The following is a 17,135-nucleotide window of genomic DNA, read 5'->3' on the forward strand; positions in this document are numbered from 1 at the left end:
ATTCTTTTAATGCATTGTTGGAGTCTGTTTGCTAGTATTTTGTTGAGGGTTTTTGCATCTATATTCATAAGTGATATTGGCCTATAATTTCCTTTTTTGTGATATCTTTGTCTGGTTTTGGTATGAGGATGATGAGAATCTCATGGAATTAGTTTGGAAGTGTTCCTTCCTCTGAAATTTTTTGGAATAGTTTCAGAAGGATAGGTGTTAACTCTTCTCTAAATGTTTTATAGAATTCACTTGTGAAGACATCTGGACTTTTGTGTTAGGAGTTTTTAAATTACTGATTCAATTTCAGTACTGGTGATTGATCTATTCACATTGTCTGTTTCTTACTGCTTCAGTCTTGGCAAATTGTACCTTTCTAGGAAATTGTCCTTTTCTTCTACATTGTCTTTTTTGTTGGCATATAGTTGCTCATAGTGGTCTCTTATGATCCCTTGTATTTTTGTGCTGTCGGTTGTAACTTCTCCTTTTTCATTTCTGATTTTATTAATTTGGGCCCTCACTTTTTTTCTTGATGAGTCTGACTATAGTTTTATCAATTTTGTTTATGTTTTCAAAGAACTAGCTTTTAGTTTCATTGTTTTTTCTATTTTTTTTTTCAGTCTCTTTCATTTATTTCTGCTCTAATCTTTATGGTTTCTTTTCTTCTACTAATTTTGGGCTTGCTTTGTTCTTTCTCTAATTGCTTTAAGTGTAAGGTTAGGTTTTTAATTTGAGATTTTTCTTGTTTCCTGAGGTAGGCTTGTAGTGCTATAAACTTCCCTTTGAGAATTGCTTTCGCTGTATTCCAGAGGTTTTGGATCATTGTGTTTTTATTTTCATTTGTATCAAAGTATTTTTGATTGCCTCTTTGATTTTTTCAGTGATCCATTGGCTTTTTTAGTAGCATATTCTTCAGCCTCCACGTGTTCACAGGTTTTCCAGTTTTTTTCTAGTAGTAGTGACATCAACAGTCTATGTTCCTTGAGAGCAGTTTTTGTGTGCCACTACATGTGTGTCAAACCCGAAACCTGCCCCTCAACCCCAAGCTCCAGGACAGGCAAAGTGGCCTCTTTCATGGACTGTGGACTGCTTCAGTCAGCTGTCTGTGCAGTGCCCTGGGTGTGATAGCCTGCCCAGAACCATCCCTCACATTGCCATAGGCCCATGAGACCCAGGTAACCAAGCCCCTTCAGCACCAGAGCCAGGTGATCAAGGGGCCCTGGGCTCTACCCATGCAAAACCCGTAACGTTAGACACAAAACCAGCACACTAGATGTGTGTAAAGCTTCCTATCAGGAGACACTGGTGCTTTGGAATTCTGCAGAAGGCAAGTGTGAAGATAGTGCCCACCCTCTGAAATCTTTGAAAAAGATTAGTCAGCCCCTAAATGTGTGTTTGAAGAGATCCTTGCCCCTTACACCACAGTCATAAATGATTAGCTAATAGGCCTCTAGTCCAGAAAAACTGAGCTCTTAGGTCTGTTGCCTCCTGATGGGCCCTGGCGGTGGTAGCTGGTTTTAGAACTCTCTTCATTGGTTACAGTACTGTGGGATCTATGAATGTAAGCTCCACTGGCCACCAAAGCCAGGTGAAGTAAAGTTGTCCCCTGGCAGCAGTCACAAAAATCAAGGTACCAGATGGGTATGAGCTCCATTCTGAGTGACACAGTTGATTATAGTTCTGTGTGATCAGGAATGCAGGTTCCCCTGGACTCCAGAGCCAGGTAATCAAAAATCATATCCTGGGCAGCAGCCAAAAAAATCAGGGCACCAGGCACATGTAAAGGCTCCCTTCCAGGAGATATTGATGCTTAGAGCATGGTAAAGGGAAAGTGAAGATGGTGCCTACCTCTCTCTGTCCCCAGAGAGTGCCCCAGCGGGCTCCTAGATGTGTGTGTTAAATTAGATGCCTGCCCCTTAGGATATGGTTTTAATATAAGCAAATAATCTTTATTCACTTTGTTTGGTTGTGATAGGGTGCCTCTGAGCTATATCCTGGATTGATGAGTCCAAGTTCTGCAGGTCCTTTAAGAGCTTTCTACCAGATTGGTACTGTCTTGTGCATCTTGGGGTACAAAGCCTGCTGGTTTTCAAAATTAGATATTTTGAGGGCTCATCTCAAGTGCGTGTCTTAAAATTTGGGGTACCTGATAATGAGGTTTGATCCCATCACTCCTTAGGGAGAAACTCTGGTTTTTAGCTCCCTCCCAATTGTGGTTCACTGTGCTGTAGGTGAGGTTTATTTTGTGCCAGCCTCTCCTGCCCACTTTGATGTGGCTTCTTCTTGTTTTCCTGATGTATGTATAGTCATCATTCAGCTAGGCTTTAGGTTTAAGAGGAAAAATTTTCATGTGTACCTGGAAATTCACTGTGTCCATGTCAGAAGGTGAGTTCAGGATCTTCCTATGTCACCATTTTGATCTGGAAGCTATCCCTTCTTTTTTCACATATGAATATATCCTACAGATCTTTTCATGTCAGTCGTAGATAGCTTTATTGTTCTTTCTATCTCCATGGATTCCATTGACTTTAAAAGTAGTAGTTTGTCATGGACCCTGTAGCCAGACTGCCTGCATCTAGGCCATGGATCTGCTGCTGGGAAACCTCTTTTACAAGTTGCCAAATCTCTGGGCGCCTCAATTTTCTCATCTGTAAAATGAAAGGAAAAAATTGTACATTCTGAATAGGGTTGTTGTGAAGTTTAAGCGTTTATTTAGCACAGTGCCTCAAAGATGATGAGCACCCAAATGTTGGTTGCCACCACCATTGTGATTATTATCACCATTTTTACTTATGTAATCAGATTCTTATTTTTTGGCATATAGGTTTTTTTCCCCTTTTTACTATTACAAAAAGCGTTTCGGGGAATAGCCTTGTATGTTACTATTTTGCACATGTGTGGTTTCACACATGCTTTGAAATAAGTATAACATCAAGGCAAATGAGTATGTAATTTGTAATTTTGATAGACATTTGCCAAATTGCATACCACAGGGATTGTATCAAGTTATGCTGTCACTGACAGTTTGACATAATTTAAATGATCAAGGACTTGATGATGGTAGCTTTCTGGTGTTACTTTCATTTCTGGAATTATTCATATTTTTAAATGACAGTTTTGAAAGTTCTTCCTCAATCTTTATTGAAAGTACAATCCTGTCAGGAAAGCCTGCTCAATCTTTTATTTTTTAATATAAAATATGTAAGTTGGTGGATTATTCTTTTAGGATTCTCATGGATAAGGTGGAAGATAATCTTCACTCTTTTTTATTCTTTGTTTTCAGATTTTATGTTTCTATGAACCTGAATTACTTCAGATTTTTAATTTACCTTTGCAATACATAATCTTACGATAATCTTCTATTAAAAATGTGCACCTCTAAGAACCAAGAAAACAAAGGTGAACTGAGATTAGCTTTTTAATTTATTTTGAGTACTAGTCTTAAGTTACAGCAAGATTTTTTTCTTTGTCAAGGAAAACTTAATAGGACAGAGGAGCTTAAGATACCACACATTTTTCAAGGCTCAGGGGAATACAAAGATTAATAAGGAGTGATCTCTGCCATACTTTTTCCTAGTGGGTGAGCTAAATGGGAACCATTTCCAGGTTAGAAAATATAAAAAGGGGCAAAGAAGAATGCTTGAACAGAGCTTACTGTTTTGTTGCCTTTTACTTCACTGCATTAAAATGATGCAGTGAAATAGCATCACTGCAGTTCACCCTTTGTGAACTAAGCTAGTTTATTGAGAGTATAGTCAGTCAGTCATGGAAATAGAGTAGTTGAACATTATTTACATTTGAGGTATTTTAACAGTAATATGTGCAACTTGTTACTGAAATAGTATGATTAGTGTTGTCCTTTTTCTTGAATTAAAAAAAAATCAATTTTACCAAGATCTACTTTCCATACATTAAAATTCACACATTTAGAGTGTATAGATGGATGACTTTTGACAAATGCATACAACAATGTAATTACACTGCTTTCAAAATATAAAATATTTCCATCTCCCCAAGAAGAACAATTAATTCTTCCCATGTCTAATAACTTTAAGATCTGTTTTATTTCTTTTGCTTGTTTATTAGTACTTATAATATGATTTTACTTACTAAGAGTACTGTGAATTAACCCCTGAAATTACATGCCTGTTATCTATGGGAATCTGTTTCAGATTGCAAAATATTTCATGACCCAAACAGGGTTAAATGTAAACAAAACTGTTTAATTGAGTGATTTTAAAACTGTCTGACAGAAAGTTACTTTTATTTGAGATCATTTTAATTATCAATTTAATACATTTCTTGTTTACTTGAAACTTTAAAATCCACTAAAAATAGAGGCTGTATTGCAGTGCATGAACAACCTGCCTTCAGCACTATTGAATACTCTATACATATCTGTTCTTGGCATTAAAAAAGTATATAGTCACAATAAAAAGTTTCTCATTTTGTTTAGGAAATTGCATATTGGGGAAGAACTCTTTAAAAGTATTTTTCCTTTTCATGTACTTTCCACCCTAGACTGTCTCATCTCTACAGGTGATTATGGGGGATACCTGTTGGCGGGACTTGATGAATTCAGCATCCTGAAAATTAATAAGAGCAATGTATCAATAAATAAAATGTGCTTAAAAGTGGTTCTGATTAAATGGGTAGATATTATTTTTCTCATTTTATAGATTAGTAAAAATTAAGTCAAAATAAGTTTAATGTACCAAGTGTGCCATTGTACTTTTTGCTGAGACTCTGAATTAAGATCACACTTTGACTTTTAGTCTGCTGTTTTACTCTGTCTTTCCTATGAGAGTGCAGCAAATTTTAGATACTTTTCCCACTACGTTTTTAAATGTGGCTTATACTGGAACTGGTAATCACTGTGAAGGAGCCTGTTAGAGGTTATAAAGTAATTATTTTCTTACTGACTCATTGAGTGTTACTCTTGTGATTTTTAACTTGAATATTTTATATTTAAATAGTTGAAACTGAACCTCATTTAATTATTAGGCCAGGATTCTCTATACTTAAGTTGATTTTGAACCTTGTTCTGGTTTCTTTAAGTTATGTTAATTTTTAACACAGGTTTCCAATATAAACCACTCTTATTATGAGAGTGATAATATTTACAGAACCATATTGGAGATAAAAATAAAATAACTAAGATAAAAATAGTGCAAAAGAATGAGATCAAAAAGGTTTAACGTTTCCTTTGTTTCATCATGTTGTAGAGGCTACCGAACAACTTTTCACGTTCAGAGGAAGAAACAGATTTAACTAAAATGTGTTGTTAGATTAAGGGACATTTAGTTTCGATTTATAGAAGAATATTCTGATGATAAAAATATTAGAAGAAGCCTTGAAGGGAGAGAACACTATACTTGGATGTTTTTCAGACTGAGGCAGCCAGCTATATGTCTGGATAGCATCAGTATATATTTAAGTCAATCCTTAGGATCCTCCCTAAAACTCTTCTAAATATTTTTTCTTATACTTACCTAATTCATAGCATATTCCAGGTTTTTTAAGATGTCTAAAGAACTTTGAATTTCTTAAACAAGGAATTCCTTTAGAATAGGTAGAAGTTTGGGGGAAGAAAGAAAAACTCAAAAGGTTTCATATAAAACTTTTCAAGCAGTGATCAGATTAAATTTAATATTTAGCATGGGTTAGAAAAAGATTAACTGTAAAATCTGTTGTTCCACAGGTACTGTGAGAATAGAGATGTTTCGAAATATGCAGAATGCAGAAATCATCAGAAAAATGACTGAAGAATTTGATGAGGTATATAGCATTTCAGTATTTATACAGATTGCCTGCTTACACTTGTAAATGGTGAATGTTGATTATTTTAAGTTTTGTTTTGATTTGCTGTTTGGCATAAGAGAAGATATACTACTTTCTCATTTATATGATAATTCATGCTACTAATTCCAAAATTAATCATCTTTGGGAAATGTATTACATTGCATGGAAGTAGAAGCACTGAATAATGACTGATAGCTGCTAAGGATAAGAAAATTAATGGTAGAAGGTAGATGTTGATCCTTGACATTCATTCTTCAGTACCATATAAAATTCCTTAATTTGTAAATGCATTTCCAACAGTTTCATGTTCTGTGGAATTCTGGTCCTATTAAATGCTTTAAAGAAAAAAGGGTTTGGAGTTCAAGGAATTGTGACAGGCTGCCTATTACACCTACCTTAGAGTTTGTCAAAGCACATTATCTTATTTAAGATTCTTAGGAATCCTAATGGAGAAAAATTTGCTTAACTTTATTTAATTTAGAATTCCCAAAATTATTTTACATGGATTCCTGACACTGCCCTACCCCTCCCCATTTTCTGTGTGTATAAAACTTCTGTTTGGGACACTCTGCTTGAAATACTCTGATTTCCATTTAGAATACAAGTTTTCTTTGCTAGTCTTCACAATTTAATCGTGTAGAAATCATTTTTTCTGCATGGTTTTCCATTTTCAAACAGTTTTACACTGATTGCAGATGTTGAAACACTTCTACAGATTTATTTCTGTGTTGTATTTATGGTGAGCATTAATTCACGTCATGCTTTAGACTACAGTTAATTCCAGCTTTAACATTCTTCCCTTTGATTTAATTAAGATTTGCATTTTCTGGTAGGTGTTCCTTTTTCTTGACTTTCAACACTAACAACAAAGGTTGGTTTTCTTCTAGGTCCACCTTTCAGTGGAATAGGCTCAGGCTTTTTATTATTAGTAGTAGTAGTATTATTTTTAATTGAAAAAAGTACTACAAACACATGATAAAGCATAAACTTAAACACATGTTGCTCAGTGTATGTCTTTCTCATCAGATGTTCACCTTTACTCTAGCAGCACTGCCAAAACATTTTCACGTATCTCTTTACAGAAACATTCTGTCAGTGGCTTTCAGACTATTTAGTCACATTTCATGGGAGGTAGGGGAGACTTTACATTGTCACCTATGAAGATATACTCTGTAATCGCTTGTCTTCATTTCTGTAATCCAGAAAGCTCTGAAATTCCAAAAACTGGCTTCAGCTAACATGAGGCTATTTATAGTTTTTATTTATCCCATTCAGTGTAAATATCTATACGTATTGCTGTTAAATATTAATGTTACTAATTGTAAGGGGCTACCCGAGATTCTGTTGAGGTATGATGGAATATAAGCTGTATACACTATATTAACTTCTAAAATTCAATATCTCATAAATTCTGAAACATTTTTGTGGGACTAATTTTCACTAAAAAAAATAATTTTTGGTTGTTACTTCATGAGTTTTTATGTAGCAAATGGAAGATAACAAAGCCAGATTAAGGTGCAAGTGGTACATTTACACACCAACTAATATACTAACTGCCATACCAGGCTTGTAAAACAGGTGATTCAGGTCGTAGATTAATAAGTAGAAGGCATCTTGGACCTTCACAGTACCCGCACATGATGGGATGATTATTAAGAGTTTAAGGTAGTAGTTGCCAAATACTGCTGTACATTAACATCACATGGGGATACTGATGCCTGGCTTCTTCCCACATCCCCCAGACATTTTGATTTAATTTGTAAGACATGTGACCTGGATATGGGGATTTTTTCAAAGCTTGCCAGGTGATTCTAATGTATATCAACTGCTGAGAACATTATTATAAGGGAAATAAAAAGAGGAAACCAAGATTTAAGTTATAAAAATACTTCATATTTGAGAATAGAATGAGGGGGAAACAGAAATGAATACAGTGTGAAAATGCATAATAACAGGAAATCACTTCTTTGTAGTAAGATTTCGAAATAACTAGAGGAAAATGAACTCAGCGAAAGGAAGGTCATGGTATACCTAAGAAAATATTCCTGTGAATATTGTCAAGAAAAATAGTAAAATCTTATGAAAACTGACAATAAATGAAATGTAGCAAATATAGTTATTCAAAAGGTATTTGTTTTGTATTCCTAAATATTTTTATACCAATATTTGAGATTATTGACCTAATCAAAGACTTTTAAAAGTCATTGTTTTGATTTTTTACAGTATATCTAACAGTTTTGATTATTATTAGAACATTTTCATTTAAAGCAGAATTATTATTAGATATTCTCTAAGGCTATCTATTTTATCTTCAAGCACTTTAAGATACTGATCTTTTTGTACTGTATATTCAAGAAACTGCTTAAATGCATGCATATTGTTAAATGTATAGAGTTTTATTAAGTTGTTTTTTCCCTTCAAAATATTATATAGGTTATTTAGTCCACTGGAAGTGGAAGGTTAGTTTTGGTGAGTTATGTTTTGTGATGAAATTCTGAAAGAATTAATGACAAGAACCATTAGATCCCAAAAGCCTAGAAAAATGCCTAGTTCACAGGGAGTAGCCATTAAAATTTTGTGTAATGAATGAATATATTGTATTATAGTAAAGATGACATGAGTTTAAGGTCATTTGGATAAGGTGGTCCAAGAGTATGTTATTGCCTGAAAAAGTAGTATACTGTAGCTTCTATTCCTTATTACAAACTGCTTATAATCAGTTATTAGATAACCTTTTTTAAAGCTGTATAAATTTGCACCTAGCCAAAAGTGCTTTGTGATTGTAATATCACCCTGATTTAGAAGTATATTAATTCCCAGAGCAGTGTATAGCTCTTCAGAGTCTGTATATACACTTGATTCCTATTGCAGCCAGTTGCTGGGAGATAAGGCAAAATGTAATAGTATTTCTTTTCCACATTATTAGAATCAGATTTCCATATATAAATTCTTAGGTATGTTTCCCAAAGTTTAGTTTATGTAGTTTTCATATATTTAAGTGTGACATCCATGAAGGGAAACCTTTGCAATACAACACATTTGATGTACAGCTGACCCTTGAACAACACGGGTATTAGGGACTCAGACTTTCCATGTAGCTGAAAACCCTCATAAAACTTTCTGACTCCCCCAGAACTTAACTACTAATAGCCTACTGTTGACTGGAAACCTTACCAATAACATGAACAGTTGATGATCACATATTTTGTATGTTATATGTATTATGTACTGTGTTGTTACAATAAAGTAAGCTGAAGAAAAGAAAATGTTATTAAGAATCATAAAGAAGGGGAAACACATTTACAGTATTGTACTGTATTTATTGTTACTATAAGTTCCTACCACCTCTTTATAAGATGAATCATCTGTCTGTCAGTACCTATATTAGTATTGTCTTATATGATACAAAACTCCATAGATGTTATATGCATTACTTACACTACACATCAAAAATGAAAAGATAATGTGAAAAAGTAATTCATATTTATTTACAAGTATGATTTACGCATTGTTAGGAAACCAACAATACGATTGCTTTGTGGTAGCTGAGTGTAACTGATAAAAAATTGTTTCACAGTAGCCTAGCCTTTACACTAATGAATGAATTGTTAAATTTTTTATGGCATACCATATTACAGTCATATTCATAATACAATATTGAAAACATTGTTACTTTTTTCATAAATTACTTACATGTGATGACAGGCTGATACACAGTGTCTTCAACTAAGAGGAATACTGCACAGTAATGTAATTCTTTGAAAGCAAAGTTATAAAATAGTAAGAAAAGCAGTACAGTATTAATTTTTTATTAAAAATTACTCACCTTATGCCTATATAAGGATAGGGTATCCACTTCAATAGAAGTCTTGCACACAATTTTCTACACAGTGAATACTTAGGCAGTGATGACACAAAAAAGTCTCGTAAAGTTATTGCCATACAGTTACTGTATTTTACATGAAGACACATACACAATAGATACATTTACTAATTATATGGCATGATGATTATTTACTATTCCTTTATTGGAAGTGGATCATCATAAAGGTCTTCATCTTCATTTTCACATCCATTGTGCTGAGGAAGAGAGTTCAGTCCTGTTGTCTCAGGAATGGCAGAGGTGGAATAGGTGAAAGAAGTGGAAGGGTAGGCAGAAGAAGCAGGCATATTTGGTGTAGTTTTACAAAAATACATTATAATTTGTCTGACTTTTACTTTTTCATTTCTATAAAAATGCTTCTATGTGTACCAATTCTTAGTTTCAGTGCCTATATCACAGAAGAGTCTATGTTGTAAAAAAAAAGTCAAAACCAATCTTGAATAAGCAGAACCCTCCTACCAGATTGTCTGATGTCAGTTTGTTTTCTAGAACTGTTTCTTCTATGTCATCTTCCTCATTACGTGGCACTGGTTCAAAGGCACTCATCTCCATTGTCATTTTCATTTAATTCCTTTGGTGTGGTGTCTGTTACTGCTTGAATTTCTTCAAGATCCATATCTTTATTTTTATTTATTTATTTATTTAAACTTTTTTTTTTAATTGAGGTATAGTCATTTTACAATGTTGTGTCAAATTCAAGATCCATATCTTTAAACCCTTCATCCCCTCCCCTTCCCCCTTTCCCCCCTACCCCAGCCTTTTCTGTCATATCCACAATCTCTTTCATGATTTCTTTGATCAGCTCTGTTGTAAGTACTGTGAAGTCATACATACCATCTGGACAAAATTTCTCTCCAGCAGGAATTTATTGTTTCAGGCCTGACAGCTTTTACAGCTTTTTCTGTAACAACAATGGCACCTTTAGTGGTATAATCCTGCCAGACTTTCATCATGTTCTCTCTTACGGGGTTCTCCTCAATAGCATCGACAATCCTTTCCAAAGAGTACCATGTGTAATGAGCCTTAAGGTTCCTTATGACTCTCTGATCTAGAGGGTGAATTAGAAACATTGTGTTGGGGGCAAGTAGACCACTTCAGCACCTTCAGTGTTGAACTCATGGGGTTCTGGGTGGCCAGGGGTATTGTTTAATATCAAAAGAACTTTAAAAGTGAGACCCTTACTGGCAAGGTACTTCCTGACTTCAGGGACAAAGCATCAATGGAACCAGTGGAGAAAAAGGGTTCTTGTTCATGCCTTTCTGTTGTACAGCCAAAAGACTGGTAGCTGGTATTTACGTTTTCTCTTTAAGGCTAGGGGTTAGTAGCTTTATAGATAAGAACCGTTTTGATCATAAACCCAACTGCATTTGCACAAAAAGTATAGTTAGCCTATTCCATCCTGCCTTACTAGCTTGCTTACTTGCTTCCCCCTTACCAATAATGTCCTTTGTGGCAGTTTTTTTTTCCCAAATAGGGCACTTGCATCACTGTTCAGTTAGATATCTTTTCTCCTCAATGATTTTCTTAGTGGAGAGTGGGAATTTATCTCCCTCTTGGTCAGCAGAATCTGCTTCTCCTGTTATCTTGACATAGTTTAAACCAAACCCTGTTTCTGAAATTATCAGAACATCCTTTGCCGGTATTAAATTCTCCAGCTTTGTATCTTTTACCTTCCTTTCTCTTTACATTTTCATTTAATGACTCTGCCTTTTCTTGACTTAGAGCTGTAGGTTTGCCTTTTGTAAAACAGTTCTGCACCCACATAAAAGCTGCATTTTCAATATGAAATTAAAAGGTATTTCACAAAATACAAGGTTTTTGTGCCTGCTGATATAGCTACAATGATGTCTTCACAAAGTTTCTTTTCTTTTTTTTTTTACAATGGTCCTTGTACTGGATTTATTTATTTTGAAATGGCAGGCAACCACAGCTGCAGACCTCAATCCATAGTACATGGTGACTATGCATGCAACGCAACTTTTTCTTGGAATGTCATGAGTTTTCTCTGCTTCTTGAGAGTTCTTCCAGCATCACTTTGTGTGGGTCTCATGGTGTTATTCGAGGTTTATGATATTGTATTAAACATGGTGAAAAATATGCAAGAACAGTGAAAGTTCACTTTTTTTAATTGAATGGAGGATTCTTTAAATTCTGTAGTGCTTTACAGTTTTCAAAAGTTTCACACACATGATTTCATATAATCCCATAATAACCCTTTTTTTCTTAAATCCTGTATCCCTATATATTGCCCTTACCAAATTCCCTTCCCCACTGGTAACTACTACTTTGTTCTCTGTATCTGTGAGTCAGAAGTTTGTTCTGCATCTATTGAGATTCATCATATGGTTTTTATTCTTCAATTTGTTAATGTTGTGTGTCAATTGACTGATGTATACATACTGAAAAATCCTTCCATCCCTGGTATAAATCCCACTTGATCATGGTATATGATCCTTTTAATGTATTGTTGGATTCATTTTGCTAATATTTTGTTGAGGAATTTGTGCATCCATATTCATGAGTGATATTGGCCTCTAATTTTCCTTCTTATGTGATATCTTTGTCTGGTTTTGGTATCAGGGTGATGCTGGACTCATTTATGAGTTTGGAAATGTTCTTTTCTCTGCAATTTTTTGGAATAATTTGAGAAGGATAGGTATTAACTCTTCTCTAAATGTTTGATAGAATTTACCTATGGAGCCATCTAGTCCTGGACTTTTGTTTGTTAGGAGTTTTTAATTACTGCTTCAGTTTTACTGCTGGTAATTGGTATGTTCATATTTTCTGTTTCTTCCTGATTCAATCTTGGGAGATTGTACCTATCTAAGAATTTGAGCATTTCTTCTAGGTTGTCCATTTTATTTTATAGTTGCTCATAGTAGTCTCTTATGATCCTTTGTATTTTTGTGGTGATGATTGTAACTTCTCCTTTTTCATTTCTGATTTTATTGATTTGAACCTTGTCCCCTTTTTTTTCTTCATGAGTCTGGCTAAAGGTTTATCAGTTTTGTTTATCTTTTCAAAGAACCAGCTTTTAATTTCATTGATCTTTTCTGTTGCTGTTTTAGTCTCTATTTCATTTATTTCTGCTATGATCTTTATGATCTCTTTCCTTCTACTAACTTTGGGTTTTGTTTGTTCTTCTTTCTCTAATTGCTTTAGGTGTAAGATTAGGTTAAATAACTTTACACTGAGATTTTTCTTGCTTCCTGAGATAAGCTTGTATCGCTATAAACTTCCTCTTAGAACTACCTTTGCTGTGTCCCCTAGGTTTTGGAGGATTGTGTTTTCATTTTCATTTGTCTTAGGTATTTTTGATTTCCTCTTTGATTTCTTCAGTGATCCATTGGTTGTTTAGTAGCAAGCATATTGTTTAGCCTCCACATGTTTGTGGCTCTTTGCAGTTTTTTTTAATCTTGTAGTCTCATAGTATTGTGGTTGGTTTTCCAGTCATACTTGATATAATTTCGGTTTTCTTAAATTTACAAAGGCTTGTTTTGTGCCCCAGCATGTGATCAATCTATCCTGGAGAATATTCCAGGTGCACTTGAAAAGAATGTGTTTTCTGAGCTTTTGGATGGATTTGTCAATTAAGTCCATGTGGTCTGATGTGTCATTTAAGGCCAGTGTTTCCTTACTGATTTTCTGTATTGATGATCTATTCATTGATGTAAGTGGTGTGTTAAAGACCCCTACTATTATTGTTTTACTGTCAATTTCTACTTTTATGTCCATTAATATTTGCCTTATATATTTAGGTGCTTCTCTGTTAGGTGTGTATATGTTTACTTCTTGGATTGATCCCTGGATCATTATGTCGTGTCTTTCTTTACTTTAAAGTCTATTTTATCTAATAACAAGTATTGCTACTCTAGCTTTCTTTTGATTTCCATTTGCATGAAATACCTTTTTTCATCCCCTCACTTTCAATCTGTTTTTGTGTCTCTAGATCTGAGGTGACTCTCTTGTAGGCAGCATATATTCAAGTCTGATTTCTGCGTCCATTCAGCCACTCTGTGTCTTTTTGTTGGAGCATTTGGTTCATTTATATTTAAGGTAATTATCGATATGTATGTTCTTAGTGCCATTTTATTGAGGTCTTTTTTTTTTCCTTTCTTCTTTTGTTCTCTTCTCTTGTGATCTGATGTCTATCTTTAGTGTTACATTTGGATTCCCTTTTCTTTTGTGTGTATACCTATTACAGATTTTTGATTTGTGGTTACCATGAGATTTTTGTACAGCAGTCTATATATATATATATCTGTGATTGTTTTAAGTTGCTGATCTCTTAATTTCAAATGCATTTGTTAAACCTTGCATTTGTACTCTCCTCCCATGACAGTTACAGGTTTTGATATCATATTTTACGTTAAATTGATTTGTGTATCCCTTACCTGCTTATTGGGAATATAGATGATTTTACTACTTTTGTCTTTTAATCTCCCTTCTAGCTTTGTGTGGATGATTTCCTGCCTTTACTGTCTGTTTGCCTTTACCAGTGAGCTTTTTCATTTTGTAGTTTTCATGTTTCTAGTTGTGGTCTTTTCTTTTTTCGTCTAAATAAGTTCCTTTAACATTTGTGGTGGTGCTAAATTCTTTCAGAGTTTGCTTGTCTGTTAAGCTTTTGATCTCACTATCAACTCTGAAGGAGAGCCTTGCTAGGTAGAGTTCTTGGTTGTATGTTTTTCTTCTTAATCACCTTATGTCTGTCATGCCGCTCCCTTCTGGTCTGCTGAATTTCTGCTGAAAAATCAACTGATAGCCTTATGGGAGTTTTGCTGTATGTTATTTGTAGCTTTTAATATCCTCTCTTTATCTTTAATTGTTGTTATTTTGATTACAGTGTGTCTTAGTGCGTTCCTCTTTGAATTAATCTTGTATGGGATTCTCTGAGCTTCCTGGACTTGGGTGACTGTTTCCTTTCCCAGGTTAGGGAACTTTTCAGCTATTAAATTTTCAAATATGTTATCTGGCCCTTTTTCTTTCTTTTTTCCCTCTGGGACTCCTATTATGTGAACATTAGTGCGCTTGATGTTGTCCTAGAGGTCTCAAACTGTCCTCATTTCTTTTCCTTCTTTTTTCTTTTTTCTATTCAGCATCAGTGATTTTCACTACTCTGTCTTCTGGCTCACTGATCCATTCCTCTGTATCGTTTCTTCTACTATTGATTTCTTCTAGTGTATTTTTTATTTCTATTATTATATTCTACATCTCTGTTTGTTCTTTATATTTCCTAACTCTTTCTTGAAAAATTCTAACTTCTCATTCTGTGCATCCTTTCTTCTCCAGAGTTCTTTGATCATCTTTATGATCTTTATTCTGAACTCTTTCTCGAGTAGATTGCCTATCTCCAGTTCACTTAGTTTGTCTTCTGTGGTTTTATCTCGTTCCTTTGTCTGGCGTATGTTCCTCGACCTTGGGGAAGGGGCCCTGTAATAGTCTTATGCATCCCTACAGTAACTCCCCTCTCGTCACCCAAGCTATATGCTCTAGGGATACCCTCTAAGAGGGCTATGAGGATCCCTATGTTGTGGCAGACTATGTGGGTGTCAGGTAGGCTTGATTGGCCCTAGCCCAGTTGGTTGCCAGGCCCTGCCTTGTGCGGATCTTGCTGGCTGCTAGTTAGTGGGGTGTGGTCATGAAGTTACTGACTGCAGAAACTTGGGGGCCCTGGGACTAGTGTTGGTTCACTGGTGGGAGGAGTCAGGGTCCAGAACACTCTGGTCTGTTGCTTCCCTATTGGTAGGTGAAGCCAGGTCCTGGGGTTAGTGAGGGACGACTGACAGACAGAGTCAGGTCCTGGAGTCTGGCTGCAGGGCCTAAGGATTCCAAACCTTGTTTCAGATCATTGGAGGGTGTGTGTGTTTGTGTTTGGAGGCAGGGGTAGTTCCCGACACAGTTGGTTATGGGGTCCAGGTTGTCCCAAAGCTTGTGTTGGCCTGCTGTTGGACCAGGCCAAGGCTCAGCTTGTCCTGGGGTAGGGTCTGGCCTGCTGTAGGCAGGCTGTGAGTTTGTGGTTTCCTTCCATCTGGTATCTGTCTGTTACTTAGTGAGGCTCATGCAGGATTCCTGGAGGGCAAGTCAGTACCTTCCCTCTGCTGGCCAGAGCTAGTTCTTGGCCCTCTGGTGGGCAGGGCTGTGTGTAGAGGACTGTCTAGGGGTGGCTGTAGGATCAGGAAATCTTTAGGCAGCCTATCTGCTGATGGATGGGGCTGTATCTTCAGCCAGTTAGTTTGGCCTGAGAAGTCCCAGCACTGATGCCTTCAGGCTTTTGGATAGGGCCAGGTCTTGGCACTGATGAGCTAGAGGAAGGATCCCACACAATGGTACCCACTAGCAGCAGTGTTCATGGGACAGAATGAGCTTACAAATATGGCTACTGCTGGTGTCTGTGTCCTCAGGGTGAACCACAGTTGCTCCCCACCTCTTCAGGAGACTTTCCAAGACCAGCAGGTAAGTCAGGCCCAGGCTCCTATAAAATTACTGGTTTGGCCCTGGGTCTCAGTATGTGTGAGATTTTGTGTGTGCCCTTAAGGGTAAAGCCTCTATACCCTGTAGTCCATTGGGAATTCCAAAATTGAGCCCTGTTGGCCTTGAGTATCACATGCTCTGGGGGCTCATCTTCCCAGTACAGGAGTTCAGGCCTGGGGAGCCTGACATGGAGCTCAGAACTCTTACTCCTTTGGGCAAACCCCTGCACTTATATAATATTCTCCAGTTTGCCCACCCTAGAGTATGGGACTTAATCATATTACAAATCCACCCTTCTTACCCTCCTGTTATGGTTCCTTCTTTATGTCTTTAGTTGTAGAAATCTTTTCTGTTAGGTTTCAGACTTTTTTCATAGATGGTTGTTCTGCAGATATTTGTGGTTTTGGTGTGCTCTTGAGAGGAGGTGAACTCAGGATCTTTCTACTCTGCCATCTTGGCCCCTGGTCAGGAGATGTACTGCAATACACAGTTTATTAAAGAAATGCACTGCTCACGTGGATATGATTGGTGTCACACAGCATTTTAAGCACATACTCACTATAATAGGAATAGGAAGTTACTATGACTGTAATGTAGTTTGTACTATACGTAATTTTATGCAGTTATGATTTAATATTGCATCTTTACATTTGTTTACATTTCTCCCAACTGCAAATGATGCCATGTGACAGTCTGTAAGTGTTTATATAGGTAAGTTTTGATATATTTTAACCTTTTTATAATAGATTTATGTGTATTTCATGGTAGTAATAATATAAATAGTATCTATATTATTTTATGCATTCCTAACATATCATTTTCTTAATTTTTTTGATATATAGGCTATATGGTTTGCAAGTTTCTTCAAATTTTCTCAAATCTCCTAAAAATTTTCAATTATTTATTGAAAAAATTGTGTATGAGTGGACTCACACAGTTCAAGCCCATGTTGTTCAGAGGTCAACTGTATTCACTTAGTGCCTTTAATTCT

General features: G+C 35.7%; 1 protein-coding gene across 1 annotated transcript in view; it reads left to right on the forward strand.

Moving 5' to 3' along the window:
• STAG1 (stromal antigen 1) overlaps positions 1 to 17,135 on the forward strand; it is a 327,021-nt gene that overhangs the window by 169,790 nt on the left and 140,096 nt on the right. Inside the window, exon 6 of the mRNA XM_032487978.1 lies at positions 5,690 to 5,766. Within this exon, the coding sequence (XP_032343869.1) occupies positions 5,690 to 5,766 (77 nt within the window). The remainder of the gene's footprint in view (positions 1 to 5,689; positions 5,767 to 17,135) is intronic.

Source organism: Camelus ferus, chromosome 1 (genome assembly GCF_009834535.1).
Source record: "Camelus ferus isolate YT-003-E chromosome 1, BCGSAC_Cfer_1.0, whole genome shotgun sequence".
Classification (NCBI taxonomy): Eukaryota; Metazoa; Chordata; class Mammalia; order Artiodactyla; family Camelidae; genus Camelus; species Camelus ferus.